This window comes from Choloepus didactylus, chromosome X (assembly GCF_015220235.1).
Source record: "Choloepus didactylus isolate mChoDid1 chromosome X, mChoDid1.pri, whole genome shotgun sequence".
Lineage (NCBI taxonomy): Eukaryota > Metazoa > Chordata > Mammalia > Pilosa > Megalonychidae > Choloepus > Choloepus didactylus.
Window position 1 is genome coordinate 192,198,170 of NC_051334.1, and position 20,556 is coordinate 192,218,725.

General features: G+C 38.8%; 1 protein-coding gene across 6 annotated transcripts in view; it reads right to left on the reverse strand.

Annotated features, from left to right (window-relative positions):
* MPP1 (membrane palmitoylated protein 1) overlaps positions 1–20,556 on the reverse strand; it is a 95,909-nt gene that overhangs the window by 5,535 nt on the left and 69,818 nt on the right. For all 6 annotated transcript variants that reach the window (XM_037821039.1, XM_037821037.1, XM_037821038.1 and 3 more), the window contains 3 exons: positions 11,856–11,924; positions 6,691–6,887; positions 1,375–1,481 (listed from right to left, as the gene is read on the reverse strand). In XM_037821039.1, coding sequence (XP_037676967.1) covers positions 1,375–1,481; positions 6,691–6,887; positions 11,856–11,924 — 373 coding nt within the window. The remainder of the gene's footprint in view (positions 1–1,374; positions 1,482–6,690; positions 6,888–11,855; positions 11,925–20,556) is intronic.

Sequence of the window (20,556 nt, forward strand, 5' to 3'; positions counted from 1 at the left end):
TGTTTAAAAAGTTAGTCTATTTCCCACATTAACTCTGTTTCTTCTGGCATCAATTACTCAAATGGTGCTATCCTCACATGTATGATGACTTCTGTTGTCTATGATTCTAAATGAGTCTAGATAGGCCAACGGCTGGAGGCACGTATGCAATGTTACTGTGTCCCCAAACAGGAGATGCTGATGTAGGACGCAGGCTGTGGTGTGTGGACAGGATTTTGTGGTTACCCATATCATATTTTCCTGCGGAGTATGTGGGAAGCTTATCTTCTAGGTATCAGCACTCTGTGCCAATTAAGGCATTGAAAATTACCGGAGACATCACCCTCTTTCTTCCCACTACAAATCTCTCATTATGTTAAGAGAGCAGTTCTATCCCAGAGGGCAGTCACCACAGCCACCTTTTTTGAGAAGTGGGACTGGCAGAGCTGTTTTGCAATATTTTAATTACCTTGCAGAGTGTTTCATGGCCATTCGCAGCCCCTGCTATCCCTGATCTTGGAGTCTTTATTGTTTCATTTTGCCAGAATTTTGGAAAGGACACGAGGGAACCATGTGAACATATTTAGCCATCTTGAACCCGAACCCCAACTCTCCTAGTATTTGTGTTGACAGTTTACTAAAAGGAGGAGGATGTATAACAACTCTAGATTTCACTCCATATCAATAAAACTGAAAATGTTTTGCTCAGTACTAAAATCAACTAATTCTGTATTTATAAGTTGAGTCTTGATTTCTTTGTTTTCTCAACACTCTCCACCTGAACTGTTGACCCCATGCTGGACTCCCCACCCTTCCTGTCTTGAGCACCATTCCTGAGATAAGGGCTGAAACACTGAACAAGGCCTGAGCACAGAGATGGGGATGGAAGACTGTTCAGTTGTTTACCTGAGGGGCGAGGAGGACCAGCAGCAGTGAGAAAAGGTATGGGCAATCGCTAGCTTTTCTTTGTATCTAGTGGCATGGTTTCACTGACTGCAGTGAGTGTGTGAAACAGTGTATCTATTGAAGATAAAGTTAATAAAAGAAAAAACGATAATTAGGAAACAGGCAACCTAGGCTGCAGAAAAGAGACGATGGCAAAACACAGCAGTGTCAACAGTACAAAATGTTGCAGTAAATGAACCAATGAGGGACTGCATTGACAGGTTTACCAGTTTCTATGGTTCAGGTAAACCTGAAACACGGATTTTCAGGTACAGGAGATCCTCCCCAAACTCTCAACTCCTACTGTAACATATGGGTTTTCCCCTCAAATGCAAAAAAGTGTAAATGAAACACTTTCTGTATGTTTTATATTCCACTTAATGTTGCACCCAAGGGCTACTGCCATTTTCCCTTTTATGACTGAAGAGAGAAGGTGCTCAGAAAGCTTACTGGAGCTGTGCTTTGCCAGATACTTGTCTTTGTATTTCTTCTTCTTTCCAAAGGGACTACAGCTCGGGGCTTCACTCGGAGCAGACTGAGCCACACTCGCCACTCGCCTAGGAGGAAAACATGACAGTGAACAGAGGATCCTGAGAGGTGGCGGTGGGGTTAGTAGCTCTTGCCAGTAAAAGCCCCAGGGTCGTTTGTCTGTCCCATGACAGGGCTCTACAGCCCCTTTCCTTTCTACACTAAATCTCTATGACCTGTCTCCTTCTTCCCCTTCCACATGCCTAAGTCCCTTGCCTCCCACCACCTGTACGGCAGAATTCAGTCTCCCACAAGGGTTTCCATATTCACATCCCGAAGCAAAAAGTCAAATGAGATTTTTCTCTGCTACTGACTATAATGAAAACAGAAAAGGGTCCACCATTAGCTATTCCCACTGCCCACTCCTAGCTATTCCCTCTCCTATGCACCCCCAATAGCTTCTCTTTGTGGCACTCCCTGTAGATGATGGTGAGGGCCATATATGTGACACTTTGGCTTGTCTACTGGGTCAACTATCAGCATGCAAACATAGAGACCAATCTCTCCAGTCTTAAAAACAAAACCAAGAAAAGGGGTGGCTGAGCCTACTTATAATTGTGCCTAACAGTCTCCTCCACAGACCTCCACAGAACCTCTTTGTTGCTCAGATGTGGCCCCTCTCTCTAAGCCAGCTCTGCAGGTAAACTCACTGCCCTCCCCCTACATGGGACATGACTCCCAGGGGTGTAAATCTCCCTGGCAATGTTGGACATGACTCCCAAGGATGAGCCTGGACCCAGCATCATGGGATTGAGAAAGCCTTCTTGGACCAAAAGGGGGAAGAGAAATGAAACAAAATAAAGTTTCAGTGGCTGAAAGATTTCAAATGGAGTCAAGAGGTCATTCTGGAGGTTATTCTTATGTACTATATAGACATCCCTTTTCAGGTTTTAGAGTATTAGAATAGCTAGAAGGAAATACTTGAAACTGTTAAACTGCAATCCAGTAGCCTTGATTCTTGAAGGCGATTGTATAACTATGTAGCTTACAGTGTGACCGTGTGATTGTGAAAACCTTGTGGCTCCCACTCCCTTTATCCAGTTTATGGACAGATTAGTAGAAAATTGGGGACAAAAACTAAATGAAAAATAGGGTGGGATGGGAGGATGGAATGTTTTAGGTGTTCTTTTTTACTTTTATTTTTATTATTTTTTTTGGAGGAAGAAAAATATTCAAAAGTTGATTCTGGTGATAAATGTACAACTATATGATGGTACTATAAATAGTTGATTGTACACTGTGGATGATTATAGGGTATGTGAATATATCTCAATAATACTGTATAAAATGTTGGAAGTAAAGTAGTTACTACAGGTTAAAAAAATCTGTATTAAAAAAAAAGCCAAGAGACCACTTCTTGCCACGACTTTGTCTGTGGCTAAGACATCATTTTTCCCCTTTCCTTTAGAGAAGACAGCTTTGAATGAGTTGTTGATACTGTCTGGACTTTCTTTTCTCTCGTTTTCTGGAACCCACTCCAGTCAGGCCCTGGACCCAAGGGACCTCCATGTTGCTAAACCCATTGGTCACTGCCCCATCCTCCTCATACAGTTCCTCAGCAGCTCTCGACACAGCTGGGCTTTCACTGCTCCCAACACCCCTGCATTCCCAGGACTCCCAGAGGCCTAGCTCTCCAGGTGCCCCTCTTTTCACACTGAGACTGCAACTCAGCTCCTCTGCTGACTCTTTCTCTTCCTCTCCATCTTTGGCTCTTTTCTCTTCTTTACCTATCATCACTTCCCTGGGTGAGGTTGTTTAGACCTATGGCTCTCACTGCTGTCCCAGTGCAGGTGACTCCTAGATCTGGGGTTCTCCCTGGCTGCCAGACTGATCTGTCTACCTGCCCACGCGGCTGTCCAATGGGCATGTGAAGCCTAAAGTGCCCCCATCTGAACTCTTGGTTCTCCGTCCAAACTTGCTTTGCTGTATTCCAGCTGCTCAGCCAAAAACCTTAGTGTCCTCTTGAGGCCTGCCCTCAACCTCTTTCTCTGCCTCTGTGTGTGTGTGTGTGTCTGTCTGTCTCTGCCACCCTCTCAGCCCCCCTCTCCCTCTGTGTGTGTCTGTATCCCCCTCCCTCCATCAGCAGCCCCCCCCTCTCTGCTATCTATGTGTCTGTGTGTCTCTGTCTTTCTCTCTCAGCCTCTCTCTCTCTCTTTTTGTGCTTTATCTGCTACAGTTAGCCCAACTGCCTGCTCCAGCACCCAGCACTATCTCTGCTAGAGAGCAGGTATTCAATAATATTTGTTGAACAAATGAATGAATGAATTACCAATACATATGGACTGTGGAGGCAATAAAGGTGAATAAACAAGGTTCCTGTCCAAAGGAGCTTAAATGGCCAAAGAGGCAAGGCACTTATGATGGTTTGGAGGTTTTATGGACCTCAGAAAAGATCATGTTCTTAAAGCTAATCTGTCCATGTGGGTGCAGACCTATTGTGGGTGGGTTGTTTCAATTGAGGTGTGACCCAGCCCATTCAAGGTGGGTCTTGATCCTTTACTGGAGTCCTTTATGAGAGATGAAATTCAGAGAAACATACAGATGCTCAGAAAGAAGGCCACAGATGGAGCAGCCAGAGGCTAAAGCAACGAAACCTAGGAAACAAGGACCAGAAGATGTCACCATGTGCCTGGCCATGAGACAGAGGAGCTGAGGATCGCTGGTAGGTGGTCTTTGGGGAAAAGGTATCATCTTGTTGATGGCTTAATTTGGACATTTTCACGACCTCAGAACTGCAAACTTGCAAGTTAATAACTCCCCATTGTAAAAACCAACCCATTTCTGGTATACTGCATTTCATCATCAGCTGTAGCAAACTAAAACAGCACTTACACATGAAAAAGGGGATTCTAGTGCTGCAGACAGAAGGTGTCATTTGGTTGTGTACGAACAAGTGCCATGGAGACAAGATATAATGTACCAAACCTCGGAGGGAAGGACATATAGGCTAGAATGACCAGGGAAGCTGCTTGGAAAGTACTGAAGGCTCTGGGTCTGTGGTCAGGAGGGTTTAGACAAGTATCGAGGAACCGAGCGCTGAAGAGTGTGAGCCAATAAGCAGACCAGGAAATGTGTGCTCTGTATTCTCAGAACCCACAGACTGACCAGAAAAGAGAGCTCCCACCAAGAAAGGCACAGAAGGGGCCCGGCCAGAATGGTCAGACTGTGCTGAGTGTAGGACGTGGTGGGGGTTTCATTTCCTCCTGGGAACATTTCCACCGCCAGGTAGATAGAAGCCCACAGCTGGAACTCTCCAGAGAGGCAAGGAGGAGGAGGGTGGATGAGCACTGGTTTCCCTCAGTCTGCATCTCAGCAGATTCAAACACAATTGGCAAATAATTCACTTTCTCTGGTTTTTGAACTTTTATGACCTTACCTCACTATAAGAAATATATTTTACATTGCAACCCTGCATTGCACTCACACAACTAAAAAAAAAGTTTCATAAAACAGTACCTTCATTACTATGTGGAATATATTCTAATATTTCTTTTCTGTACCACTTTTTTTAAAAATTTTATTTTGAAATAAATTCAAACTTACAGGAACAGTTGCAAAAACAATACTAACCCCATACACAGAACTCCAGCATACCCTGACTCCCTCCCCTGATACCCCGATCCACCAACTTTTAACACCACCATTTCTTTCTTTTCCTCCCTCCTTCCCTCCCTCCCTATCATCCATCATCTATTGCTCTGTCTTCTGAACATCCATATCACTTTTTGAAGGAAATATTTGTTGCCACCCCTAAACTGATTGCATGACTCAATGGATCATGGCCCACAGCTTGAAAACCATTATGCTAGTGGGAACTCTTATTCTCTGTGGATCTTCCTCAGTTATCTAACGTTTTGTGTCCTCTTGCTCCCAATCCTGCAACGTTCTCCATGAGGTATTACCTCTGCAAATTGCCTAGAAGCCGCAACTAATATACTTCAGGCTTTCACCAATATCATCCAGGATCTGCACTGTATTTCCTTTATTGGAATAATTTTAAAAGTTTATTTCTATATGGCACTTCATGGGTTCAATGCCATATTTATAACTTCCCTTCCACTATATCATCACCAGAGATGAGATCAACCAGGATTTTGGCTTAAAACCAAAAGACTATGTTTTAAAATTGATTGTGGCAATGAATGCACAACTATATGATGATACTGTAAGCCACTGGTTGTATACTTTGGATGGATTATAGGGTGTGTGAATATATCTCAATAAAATTACATTAAAAAAAACTAAAAGGCTAGTATATGAAAGAAAAAAAACCCTAAAACCCCCAAACCCTGAGGCTTTACTCTTCAGATTAGAGTTATTTTGCAGGGAGAGTGGTCAACATTAGATGTGGAATTGCTTAGAACTGTTCTTTGTGAAGGACTTTTCTACCACTACTAGAGCCAAGTAGTGTACCTGGGTGTGGGAACCCTGGGCCCCCAAATGTCTTGAAGACTGCACACAGCAGTTTGCTCAACCTAGGACAGTTATTGTTGACCTATTCCCCTCATGAAATCAGTCCTCTGTGCTAAATGTACTCTATAACTACCTCTTCCCTGAGACTCCCTGAGATACTGCTAGCTACAAGATAATCTATAATCTTCCCCTCCTCCCTGCTGATTACAATCAATCCCTCCCTACATTGCAAGCCCCCCCCCCCCCCAACCCTGCTCTCCACCTTAGCTCTCACACCCATTGGAATGTTGAGCCCTTATAACCAGCTTATTCGCACCCCACCCCCACCCCTGCAAAGTGTGGAGCATCTTCACGTTGAGCTCTGAACCCGCTGCCATTCAGAGCAGCTCCTGAATTCAGTGCAATGTGACTCGACTTCCCACCCTGTCAGGAAGCCCCATAATAAAAGCTCATGTCTCAGAATGTGTCTGGCACTTTCTTTAGTCCTTTGGCTACAAAAGCCCTCTTGGGCTGTGACACTAGGACTAAATGAGCAATCTGACTAGGGAATGGGAATTATTTCTTCTATATGCCTGGCGATTTGCATAAAACACAAATACTTAAAATATTACTGTTTTCTGCAGGACTTGGAACAAACCTTCCAGGATGCAGCATGGAGTGGTAGAAGGGCATTAACCTACCTTCCCATTATACCAGGGAAGGCAGGAGTCCACCTGGTCAAGAAGGAGAAACTACACACAAGATGGTAGAATTTTGAAGCTTAACATTCATGGCAGGCACATATCCCTTCCATTTGCAAATTTTGCCCATGCAAAAGCAGCTCACCATTCCTGCAGCTCAGGGGAAGGAATCAGCCCTGCTGACTCCTTGGAGGAGCCTTCTACCCGTCCTTGCCACCAGTTGCTGTCATCCTTGTTGATGATCTGGATAATGTCCCCAGTAACAAACTTCAGTCCTGCCTCTTTGCAAGGGATCAGATTGTCCTTTCTGGGATCATAGTCAAACTGCGCTCTCATGAACATCTGAAAAAGAAGGCAAAGGAGAACTGTGGGCAACAGCTTTGCGAGAAACACCAACATCAGAGCATGCAAGGCGGCAGTCCTGCTGTAAACAGAGAGGGTCAGGATCAAAAGAAAAATATTTCCTCTGAGTTTCTCAGAGGCTCATTCTCAGAATTAGTTGCAAACTTGAAATACTCAGTTCCATCAGTCACAGGCGTGAGGATGGGGACCACGTCCGTCTTTATCACCCAGAACTGAGTGCTCGGCACAGAGTAGGTACTCAATATTTTTTAGTTAATAAATGGATAAAGAAATAGATGTGACTGGCCAAGCCGCTTCCAAAGAAGAGCATTTCAAACCACTTTATTTTTCTAGGATCCTGGAAGGAAGAATCTACAAAAGAGGGAGTAGAGAAAGCCAGAGCGGTTGAGCACATCCAGCAGAACGTACAAGCAAACACAAGGAAGAAATATGGGAAAAGAAGAAAGAATGTTACCTCTCCATCCTCTTACAAGTAGGAAAACACTGTTTCCTCAAATGAGCTACCTTTAAACCCTTTGAAAGCCCCACCCTCTAGAAAGATGGAGATCTTTATAAAGCTCTCTTTCCCTCCACTAACAATTCTAAACTATCTACCTTCCCTGGGTCAAATGGCTGCTGGAGCCTACAGGTGCCTGGGGGAAACTGAGGTCTTGGATTTTATGATGTTATAGCAAAAAGAATTGGTGCTGGGATTTTTACAGTGGGGGCTAGGCAAATACTTATGGACCAATGTCTAAGAGCTCTGTGGTGTGGATCTCCATAGGTAGACAGATCCAGGACATCAAAATCTATGAATAATTTCAGTTGCAGAAGGAAAAACTAAAACATATGGAAAATAAACAAATTAATAAAATAATGGAGAAATAATCCCTGAGCTAAAGGAAAATCTGCATCTGCAGATGAAATGCAGTAGTAAAATCTAAGTGGGTAATAACAGACTTTCTGAGAATGGGTAACATACCTGTTAAATAAGGACTCATGAAATAGAAGGTCTATATTTCTAGGGAAATCTAGTGTCTAGAACTAAAAGCACTATAACTTCTATGAAAAATCAAGGAGTTGTGGCTAGCAAAGAATGAAAACAGAGAAGTAAACACATTCTAAAGGTATCATCTGGGGGTTATAAAGTTAGAAGAGAGGGAAAGTGAGATTTTCTAAATAAATAAGAAAGTATTCTAAATAAAGAATACTGGAGGAGCAGACAGTGAATCCTAATAGGGCAAAAAAAACATCATGTTTTCAAACAACAGTGAAGGCATATGTGTCTGAAAGCTGAAATAACCATTAATGAAATGCAAAAACATATTGCTCACAAATTTACAAAAGAAAAAATGTAATTAATAACTTGATCAAACCAGCACATCTAGGAAAAGGACAAATAGGAAACAACAATTGAAATAAATAATAAGTATGAAATAACATTTAAGACATTAAGTCAAATTTATCAATCATTACACTAAGTGCGGATTATCTCAATTGTCTTTGTAAAACACAGAGACTGTAAAATCTGGTAAAAAATCTAGGTATCATTTGTTTGCAAGAAAGAAAATGAAAAATAAAAATAAGTAGAAAATAAAAGACTGTGCATATTCATCCATTCATTCAACAAATAACTTATGAAATGGTCACTACGGGCCCTGTTCCAATCACTGGGGATGCCGCAAAAGACAAAGTCCCTGCTCTCATTGAACTTGCATTCTAGTGGTAGAGACAAGCAATAAACAAATAAGTATATAATATATTAGGTAACGGTTAAGTGCTAAGAAGAAAAATAGAGCAAGGTAAAGAGACAGAGTGCAAGGGAAGGCCTCATTGATAGGATGACACTTTCACAGAATCCTGAACGAAGAGAGTAAGCAAACCATGCAGGTACTGGAGGAGAGAATATTCTAAGCAGTGGGTACAACAAGTGCAAAGCACACAAGGCCAAAATGTTCTTGGCATTTTTGAAGAACATCTGCAAGGCGAGCAGATTAAGTGCAGGACCAGGAAAAGGGTTAGGCATTGGCACAACCTGAGAGGGAGTGCCTTTTAAATTTTGTGTGCTGGGTGCCTCTCTTTAGCCCTGACCCTGATTAGGTGCAATGAGCAAGGGAAAAGAATGAGCTGGGAATCCATGGCAGATTTTGAGAAGAGATATGACATGACCTGACTTGTATTTTAACAGAATCACTGTGTCTTTTCTGAGGAGAATAGAATGTAGGGAGTACAGTGACAGAAGCAAGAAGATTTATTAGGAAGCTATTACAGTAATACAGGTAAGAGATGATGTCAGCTTGGACAAGGATAGTAGCAAAGGAGGGGGTGAAAAGTTGTTGGATTCTGGATATGCTTTGAGTGGAATAGTCAAAAGGGTTTCCTGTGACAGTAGATGTGGGGTGTTGGAGACAGAAAGGAGTCAAGGATGGTGTGAACAACTAGAAAAATGGAGTCGTCATTTACTGAAATGGAGGACAGTGGAGCAGAAGAAATTTTGGAAGAGGTTCGCTTTAGATATGCAAAGCTTCAGATGTCCATTAGACACTCAAGTGAGGTGGTATTTGACTATACACATCTGGAGTTGAGACAGGTCCACGCTAGAAAAATAAATTTGGAGATGTCAAGATATGTATATTATTTAAGGCAACTGGGATTGTAGGGGGTCACTTGAAATATGAGTATAGAAAAGAGAAAAGCTCTGTGTCAGAACTCTAACATTTAGATTTGAGGAAGATCAGGAGGAACCAGAAAAGGAGGCTGATAGAGAGGTAACAGGAAAACTAAGAGACTGTTGTCCCAAAGTTTAAGTAAAGAAATTATTTCAGATACAAAAAGACAAATACTGCATGATCTTGCGCCTACAAATACCCAGAACAAGGCAGTTTCAGAGAGAGAGAGACAGTAGAAGGCAGGTTACCAGGGAAAAGGGGCATTACTGCTTAATGGTTGCAGAGTTTCTGTTTGAGGCGATGAAAAAGTTAGTGATGGTAGCAAAATATTGTGAATTCAATTAATATCATTGAATTGTACGCTTGAAAGTGGTTACAATGGTAAATTTTGAGTTGTATATATGTTACTATAATAAAAAGATTAAAAAAACTGTTATAAGAGCGTATTATGAAGTTTCACACCAATACATTTGTGACAAATTCCTTGAAAAACTCAATTTACCAAAACTAACGCAAGAAATTGAAAATATAAACACTCATATCACATATCTATTAAAGAACTTAAATCAGTTATTACAAACCCTCCTTCAAACTCACATGCACGTGCATGCATACACACACAGGCCCTGACGGCTACACTGGTAAATTTTTCCAAATATTATTTGGAAAAATAAGGCTAACCTCATACAGTAATCTCACACAAACACAGATTATAGTAAAAGAGATAGCACTTCCCAACTCATTTTATGAATCTAGCATAACTATGATAGCAAAAGCTGACAAGAATATCACAATATCTCTCAACGGAGATGCAAAAATCCTAAATAAAACATTAGAAAGTCAAATACAGCAATGTACAAAAAGGTTAAGAAATCAAAACTAAATGGGATCTATTCCAGCAACACAAGGTTTGATATCTGAAGATCAATTAATTCATCAAATTAATAAGAAATGGAGAAAATCATATGATCCTATCAATAGATGCAGAAAAAGCATCTGATAAAATTCAAAACCCTTCCATGATAAAAATTCTTAGCAAACATGGAAAGAAGGGAGCTTTTTTAATCTGATGGAGAATATCTACAAAAAGCCTAGAGCCAACACCATACTTCACAGTGAAATATTAAAAGCGTTCCCTTTAAGATTGAGACAACATAGGAGAATATCTTCTTGACCTTGTGGTAACGTCAATTTTTTTTTCAAAGAAGACATAAAACCTGCTAATTACAAAGGGAAAAGAAGTGTTAGACTGGATTTCATTAAAATTACAAGTTTATAATCATTAAAAACACCACTAAGAAAATAAAATGGCAAGTCAGAGTAAAAGAACATATTTGGGATATATATGACAAAGGACTTTTATCTAGAATACATAAGGAACTCCTGCAAATCAGTAAGAAAACATCTTAAACAGATTTTGCAAAAGAGGATATCAAATGGAAAATCCATATATAAGAAGCAGCTTACTCTCATTAGTCACCAGAGAAATATAAATTAAAATCACAATGTGATACTATTATATACCTACTGGATTGGACAACATGAAAATAAAACAAAAAGAAAACAAAAAACCCAGACAATTCTAAGTACTGGTGAGGATATAGAATAACTGGAACTCTCATGCAGTGCAGCTGGGAATGTAAAATGGTACAACTACTTTGAAAAACAACCCAGCAGTCCCCACCCCACCCCAGGTAAATGTCCAACAGAAGTGCATAGATTGTTGCATCAAAAGACATGTACAAGAAGGTTCAGAGCAGCACTATTCCTAAGGGCAAAAGAGCTGGAAACCCAAATTCCATCAACAGCAGAATGGATGAATAAATCATGGCATGGATGACTCCCCCAAACATAATTCTGAGTGAAAGAAACGCAACACAAAAGAATTCATACTGTATGATTCAATTTGCATACATTTAAAAAAACGGGCAAAACTAATAATCTCTGGTATTAGAAGTCAGGAGAGTGGTGAAACTAGAACATTACCAGCTTGTTACAAGGGTGTGTTCACCCTTATCACCTATATCTAGTTTCACTTATGACTTGTGCCCTTTGTTGCACAGATGCTCACAGAAGCAAAAACCTCAAAAAGTTTACTTAAAAAGAAAAATTATACCATCATACCACAAGTAAGCTGTGATAAAAACTTCGGAGTTGTTTTTTTAAAGACACCTTCTCCTTCCACATTTGTTGGCCAAGGTCCTGTCCAATCTATTTCCGATTGCATGCCTATATCTCCTCCACCAGACAATGAGCTGGCTGTGGACAGGGAATGTATCCACGTGCTCAAAAGACCTACCTGTAGTGCAGGAAGACGATTTTGCTGGTTGGGAATTACTTTCAATGAAATCATTCCTTTGGTTTCTTTCTATGAAAAAAGGGAAAATAAAATTGTAAAGAAAACTGATCTCAAATGACTTTGAGTTTCACCACCTTTACTCTACATTTTGAAATTTTGTTGGACAATTCCTCCTTCATTACAAGCTTCATTTGTTCCCAAAAACCAGTGTAACAATATAAAGGTCATGAAGAAAAAGCTAATAACTTTCTGTAATCCCCACATCTGACCCCAAAAGGTCCCCAGAATTAGCTAAGATGAAGCCTAGCACACACACATCCTCACCTTTCTCCATGCCAATAAAATACTTATGTACACACACACACACGCATAATATATGTATTTTTTTCGTTTTTAACAAAAATGGGATTAGACTATATACATTACCATATACCTTTATTTAGCATTACTTCATGGACATCCTTCCAGGTCAACACATAAGGATTATTATTTTTAAAAGCTAACATAACATTCCACACCATGATTCTATCAGTTTTTTCAACTACCTCTCCCCCATTCATGGGGATGTAGATTGTTGCCAATTTTTCTCACTACCATCTGTTCTGCAGTAGATATCCTTGAACATATATCCTCAGATACTTGTGCTTGGATTTTTATGTAATAGAATCCCATAGTGGAAATGCGAAATCAAAGAGCATGAATATTTTGAGTTTTAATAACTATTGACAGATTACTTTTCCAAAAGATTATAGCAATTGCACTCCTACCAATGATGTATCAGATCATCCCTTTTCTCCAAATTCTTGCCAGAGTAATATTCCTTTTAAATTTCTGGCAATCTGATGGGTGGAAAGTATTTCGTGTTTGCTTTATTTTGTAATTTTGTTACCATGATTAAGGTTGAGCATTTTTCAAATGTTTACAGACCATATGCTTTTTCTTCTTATAACGTATGTGTATTTTTCTATTTTGGTTGTTTGTCTTATAATAAATTTGGAAGCTATTTAAATATTAGACTTATTAAACCTTTATCTGTTATATGCATGCAAATATTTTTCCAAGTTTATGGTATCTGCCATGTAGCACAAATTAATTTTTACATAGTTGAATGTGGTTACATAACATCAAAATGAAGCACAAATTTTGCACTGCATACATTTGAAATGGTTGTTACGCAGGCTCAGAATAAAAAAATATGTGTATCATGTCTTACTAAGAAACAACCAATAGGCCAGCAGGGTATGCTGTAAGGAAAAAAATCAAGCTTCTCGTGTTGTTAGTCTGTTAGTCATGAAACACACAGCTCTCATTCTTATGGGCGGGAAAAGACCTCAAATAACCTCTTACACAAGCGATAAGCATATAAAAGGACTCTATCAGTTAGGGTCTCAGCAGGAAAAGGTGGCCCATTCAAAAGAATAAGTGAAGACAGATTAATGATGGGATTATTTACAAAGGTGAAGGGCTGATGGTGAAGTGATTACCACCCCATGGGTCTGTGGGTGTGTGGATTTACACTTTGTTTGCATTGGAATCCTAATAATGCAAATGGTCAGTCCATCTTTTAAGACTTCATCTACTGGTTCCCCCTATAGCTCTTTCTTTTCCTAATCCTTTATTTGTTGAAGGAACCAGGTTGTCTATCCCATCGAGTTTCTTATGGTCTGGATTCTGCCAGTCACATCTCCATGCTGCAGTTTAACATGATTCTTTGTCCTCTTTTAGTTCCTACAAATTACTAGTTGAATCTGAAAAAAAAGCTTGATCAGATTCACATTCAATAATTTGGCAAGACAATTTCACAGGTGATGATGTCTTCTTCCATCAGGAGGCATATAACATCTGGTTGTCTCTTTTTTGCTGCTCAATGCCAGACCATTAATTCACTACGATTTGCAAAATGGTGATATTCTAATGCTACATCACTTCTTCATTTACCAGCTGTAATATTTATGCAGAGAAATCCTCCCTCTAATTTACTATCTGGTAATCCAGTGATACCGTTCATATAGGAAAGGTGGGATAAATGCTTCACTCTTTTTATTTACCAGTTTACGAAGTAATGAATTGGTTCCATCACATCCTCCAATTAGCATATATATAAATATGTAAATACATACATAAATACTATAGATATATATTAAAAAGTATATCATCATACTACATGTAACCCACTTCAGAGTTATCTTTTAAAAACTCCTCCTCCTCCTGCATTCATTTGCCAAGGTACTATCCAACCTATTTCTGATTGATTATTGTTTCTGACTGTCCATTTCTTTTCTTCTGCTTGCTTTGTTACTTTGTTCTTCTTCTAGTTGTTTTAAGTTGGAAGCTGAGGTCACTGATTTGAGAGCTTTCTTCTTCTAGCTTAGTGCTGTAAATAAATTTCCCCTTCAGGGCTGTTTTAGTGGCATTCCACAAATTCTCATATGTTGTGTTTTCATTTTCATTCAGTTCAAGATATTTTCTGATTTCCCTTGTGATTTCTTCTGGGACCTATAAATTATTTACAAGTATGTTGCTTAATTTCCAGATATTTGGGATTTTCCAGATACCTTTCTCGTTTTGATTTCTAATTTAATTTCATCATGGTCAGATAACATACTTTGTATGATTCAAATCCTTTTAAATTTATTAAGACTTATATATGGCCTAGCGTATGATCTATCCTGTGGGGTGGGGTGTTCTATACATGTCAATTAGGTCAAGTTGCTTAATGGTGTTGTTCAAACATTCTAAAAGAGTGGTACTGAACATTTAGGATTGGTATGTCTTCTTCCTAAACTGATCCCTTTATCATTAAGAAATGAAATTATCTCAGGTAATATTTCTTGCACCTAAATATACTTTGATATTAAGACAGCTACACCAGCTTTCTTCTGATTAATACTAGCATAGTCTATCTTTTTCTACTATTTTTAACCCATTTGTGTCTTTATATTTAAAGTGTGTTTCTAACAGGCAGAGTACAGTCTTGCTTTTTAAACACAATTTGACAATCTCTGCCCTTTAATTGGTGTGTTTCATTTTGGATAGTTTCTGTTGTTCTGTTCTCAAATTCACTACTCTCTTCTTCTGCCATATCTAATTGGCCACTAATTCCATCAAGTATATTTTTTATCTCAGACATATGTTTTCATCTTTAGAATTTGTCCTTTTTAAACAACTTCTGTGAATCTACTTAACATTTTTAACAGTTATTAAGGTATAATTTACATACCATAAAACACACCAATTTGAATGAAAATTCAAGGAGTTTTAGTAAGTTAACAAAGTTGTCCAACTGTCACCACCACCTAATTTTAGAATATTTCTATGACACCCCAAAAGATCTTTAATGGCCATTCCACAGTCCTAGAAAACCACTAATCTGTTTTCTGTTTCTATAGATCTGCTGGTTTTGGATACTTCCTATTAACGTAATCACACAATATATATGGCCTTTTGTATCTGGTTTCTTTCACTTAGCATAATGTTTTCAAGGTTCATCCATGGAGTAGCAAGTATCAATACTTCATTCCTTTTTATGGCTGAATAATATTGTATGGATATACTGTATTTTGTTTCTTCATTCACCAGGTTGGTGGACATTTGGGTTGTTTCCATTTTTTGGCTATTATGAACAATGCTGCTGTGAAAATTTGCATGTCAGTTTTTATGTGGATATATGATTTCATTTACCTTCAGTGGATACCAGGAGTGGAATTGCTGGTTTGCATGGTAAACTTATGTTTCAGTTTTTGAGAAAGTATTAAACTGTTTTCCAAATTTGCTGCATCATTTTAAATTCCCACCAGCAACACATGAGGAGTCCAATTTTTTCACATCCTCACCAAAAATATCTGTCTTTTTGATTATAGCCATTCTGCTGGGTGTCAAGTGGTATCTCATTCTGGTTTTGACTTGGATTTCCCTGTGACTAATGCTTTTGGGTAGAAGAGGCATTCAAATTCCTATAAACAGGAGGAATTCCTAAGGTCACTAGCAAGCACAAGCTCAGGACAAGACACAGGTTCAGAAAAGACAGAGAAGACCTTGAAGACATGAATATGTACATTCAAGAAGTCCAACAAACATCAAACAGGATAAACTCAAATAGAACAATACCTAGACACATAGCAGTCAAACTACTGAATGCCAAGAACAAGGAAAGAGTTCTGAAAGCTTTCAGAGAAAAGCAATATATTATGTACAAGGGAGCCCCAATAATTTTAAGTGCTGATTTCTCATCAGACACCACAAGGCAAAAATGCAGTGGGATGAAATATTTCAAGTGCTGAAAGAAAACAATTACCAACCAAGAATTTTATATCTGGTGAGACTGTCTTTCAAAAATGAGGGTGAAGTTAAGACATTCCCAGGTAAAAGCTGAGGGGGTTCATCACAACTAGACCTGCCCTACAAGTAATGCTAAAGGGAATTGTTCACACTGAAAGAAAAGACACTAGACAGTGGATAAGAGCCGAATTAAAAAATAAATACCTCCAATAAAGGTTCTAAAATGTAAATGCATAAGAAGTAATGATAGATCTATGGTCTTGGGCATACAATGTATAAAAATACAATTTGTAACAAATACAAAAAAGGTGGAGGGGGCACAGAGCAGTAGGAACAGTTTGTGTATGCTACTAAAGTTAAGTTGGTATCTAATCAAATGATATTGTTATAGATTTAAGATGTTATATTTAAGTACCATGGTAACCACAAAGAAATATTGAAAATATATAAAGAAAGAAACAAGAAGGGACTCAAAACAGTACAATACAAAAAATCACATAAATATGAAATTAGGCATTAGTGGAAGAATTGAGGGACAAAAAAATGTATAAGACTTACAAAGATCAAATAGCAAAATGGCAGAAGAATGGCCTGTATTATCAGTAGTGACTTGAATGTAAATGGACTAAACACTCCAGTCAAAAGATATAAATTGGCAGAATGGATGAAAAGGCATGACCCAACCATATGTGGTTTACAAGAAATTCACTTTAAATTCAAAGACAGAGACAGGTTGAAAGTGAAAGGAAAGAAAAAATATACCATGAACATAGTAGCCAAAAGAGAGAGCTGGGGTAGCTATTCTAGTATCAGATAAAACAGACTTTAAGTCAAAAACTGTTATGAGGGCTTTTTTTTTTCATACAGTTGATTTAAAAAAGAAGGGAAAGTTAAAAAAAAAAAAGAAAGAAAAACAAGGAAAAAAAAAAAAGATGTAGTGCCCCCTTGAGGAGCCTGTGGAGAGTGCAGGGGTATTCGCCTAACCCACCTCCAAGGTTGCTAACATGACCACAGACATAGGGGACTGGTGGTTTGATGGGTTGAGCCCTCTACCATAAGTTTTACCCTTGGGAAGATGGTTGCTGCAAAGGAGAGGCTAGGCCTCCCTATATTTGTGCCTAAGAGTCTCCTCCTGAATGCCTCTTTGTTGCTCAGATGTGGCCCTCTCTCTCTGGCTAAGCCAACTTGAAAGGTGAAATCACTGCCCTCCCCACTACGTGGGATCAGACACCCAGGGGAGTGAATCTCCCTGGCAACGTAGAATATGACTCCCGGGGAGGAATGTAGACCCGGCATCGTGGGACGGAGAACATCTTCTTGACCAAAAGGGGGATGTGAAAGGAAATGAAATAAGCTTCAGTGGCAGAGAGATTCCAAAACGAGCCGAGAGGTCACTCTGGAGGGCACTCTTACGCACACTTTAGACAACCCTTTTTAGGTTCTAAAGAATTGGGGTAGCTGGTGGTGGATACCTGAAACTATCAAACTACAACCCAGAACCCATGAATCTCAAAGACAGTTGTATAAAAATGTAGCTTATGAGGGGTGACAATGGGATTGGGAAAGCCATAAGGACCACACTCCACTTTGTCTAGTTTATGGATGGATGAGTAGAAAAATAGGGGAAGGAAACAAACAAACAAACAGACAAAGGTACCCAGTGTTCTTTTTTACTTCAATTGCTCTTTTTCACTCTAATTATTATTCTTGTTATTTTTGTGTGTGTGCTAATGAAGGTGTCAGGGATTGATTTAGGTGATGAATGTACAACTATGTAATGGTACTGTAAACAATCGAAAGTACGATTTGTTTTGTATGACTGCATGGTATGTGAATATATCTCAATAAAATGATGATTAAAAAAAAAAAAACTGTTATGAGGGACAAAGGTCACTATATACTGATAAAGGGGTCAATTCAACAAGAACACATAACAGTCACAAATATATATGCACCTAATGGCAGAGCCCTGAAATACAAGGCAACACTGACAGATCTGAAGGGAAAAACAGGCAGTTCTATGTTAATAAGAAACTTCAACACACCACTTTTAATAATGGGTGGGATATCCAGACAGAAGATCAATAAGGAAATAGAGGGCATGAATGATACTATAAACCAACTAGACCTAACAGACATATATAAAACACTTCACTCAGCAGCAGCAGAATACACATTCTTCTCTAGTGCACAGGGATCATTCTCCAGGAAAGACCATATGTTAAGTCATAAAACAAATCTCAACAAATTTAAAATTACTGAAATCACACAATATATCTTCTCTTGCCACAATGGAATGAAGCTAGAAATCAATAACAGAGGGAGAAACGGAAAATTCAAATAGGTAGAAATTATACAACACCCCTTTAAAAAGCCAGTGGGTCAAAGAAGAAATAACAAGGAAAATTAGTAAATATCTTAAGGTGAATGAAAACAAAAACACAACATTACAAAACTTATGGGATGTAGCAAAGGCAATGTCCAATGAGAAAAATATAGCTCTAAATGCATGTACTAAAAGAGAAGGGCAATCTCAAACCAGAGACCTAACCCCACAATGGGAACAATGTAGAAAAAGAAAAGCAAAATAAACCCAAAGTGAACAGAAGGAAGGAAATAACAAAGATTAGAGTGGAGATAAATGAAATTGAAAATAAAAACCAATAGAGTGAATCAATGAAACCAAAAGTTGGCTCTTTGAAAACATCAAAATCGACAGCCCTTTAGCTAGACTAATAGAGGAAAAAAAGAAAGGACACAAACAACTAAAATCAGAAATAAAAGGGGACATTACTACTGTCCCCACACACAAAAAGGATTACAAGAGGATACTATGAACAAAGAACTGAACACCAACAAATCAGATAACCCAGATTAAATGGAAAAATTCTAGAAATGTACAAACTATTTACACTGACTCAAGAAGAATTAGAAGATGTCAACAGACCTACAAGTAGTAAAGAGATTAAATCAGTAACCAAAAACCTCCCAACAAAGAAAAGTCCAGGACTAGATGGCTTCACTGGTGAATTGTACCAAACATTCCAAGAATTCACACCAATCCTGCTCAAACACTTCCAAAAAATTGATGAGGAGGAAATAGCTCCTAACCCTTTCTACGAGGCCAGCACCAAGCAAACATCAAAGCCAGATAAAGATACAACAAGAAAAGAAAATCACAGGTAAATATTCCTTAGGAATATAGATGCAGAAATCCTCAACAAAATACTAGCAAAGCAAACATAACAGCACATTCAAAGAATTATACTGAGATCTTGTTATTCTGTACCTGTTAATATGACACCTCGATGTACCCTAGAGTACTTTGGGCAGAAAATAAAAAAGTATTTGCAAAGTCCCTTGAGGGACTGGGGAAAAATGTGGCAATATTAAACTTCCCCACCTGGGGAATTCCTGATATTCTCACAAGCACTAGGGACTCCCAATTTAATAAGTCAAGCCGTCAATCTTGGGGCTTGCCCTTATGAAACTTATTCTTGCAAAGGAGAAGCTAAGCCTAGTTATAATTATGCCTAAGAGTCACCCCCAGAGAACCTCTTTTGTTGCTCAAATATAGCCTCTCTCCCTCAGCCAACTCTGCAAATAAATTCACTACGTCCTGTCCCCCCTATGTGGGACATGACTCCCAGGGGAGTAAATCTCCCGGGAAATGTGGGACATGATTCCCAGGGATGAGCCTGGCCCTGGCATTGTGGGATTGAGAACGTCAGGGGAAAAGAAATGAAACAAGATAGTTTCAGTGGCTGAGAGATTTCAAATAGAGTTGAGAGGTCATTCTGGATGTTATTCTTATGCATTATATAGATACTCCTTTTTAGTTTTTAGCATATTAGAATAGCTAGACGGAAATACCTGAAACTGTTGAACAGTAATCCAGTAGACTTGATTCTTGATGATGAGTGTATAACTATATAGCTTTTATCATGTGACTGTGTGAGTATGAAAACCTTGTGACTGACACTCCCTTTATCCAGTGTATGGGCAGATGGGTAATAAAATAATGACAAAAATATATAAATAATAGGGGGGATAAGGGGCCTGAGATGGTTTGGATGTTCCTTTTTAATTTTTTTCTTTATTTTGGAGTAATGAAAATGTTCTAAAATTGACTGTGGCGACAAATGCACAACTATATGATGATACTGTGGGCCACTGATTGTATACTTTGGATGGATTATATGGTATGTGAATATATCTTAATAAAATTGCCTTTTAAAAAAAGAATTATATACCATGACCAAATGGGATATATCCCACGAACGCAAGGGTGGTTCAACATAAGAAAATCAATTAATGTAATAACACATTAATAAAACATAGGGAAAAAACCCATAATCATCTCAACTGACACAGAAAAGGCATTTCACAAAATCCAGCATCCTTTCTTGATAAAAAGACTCAG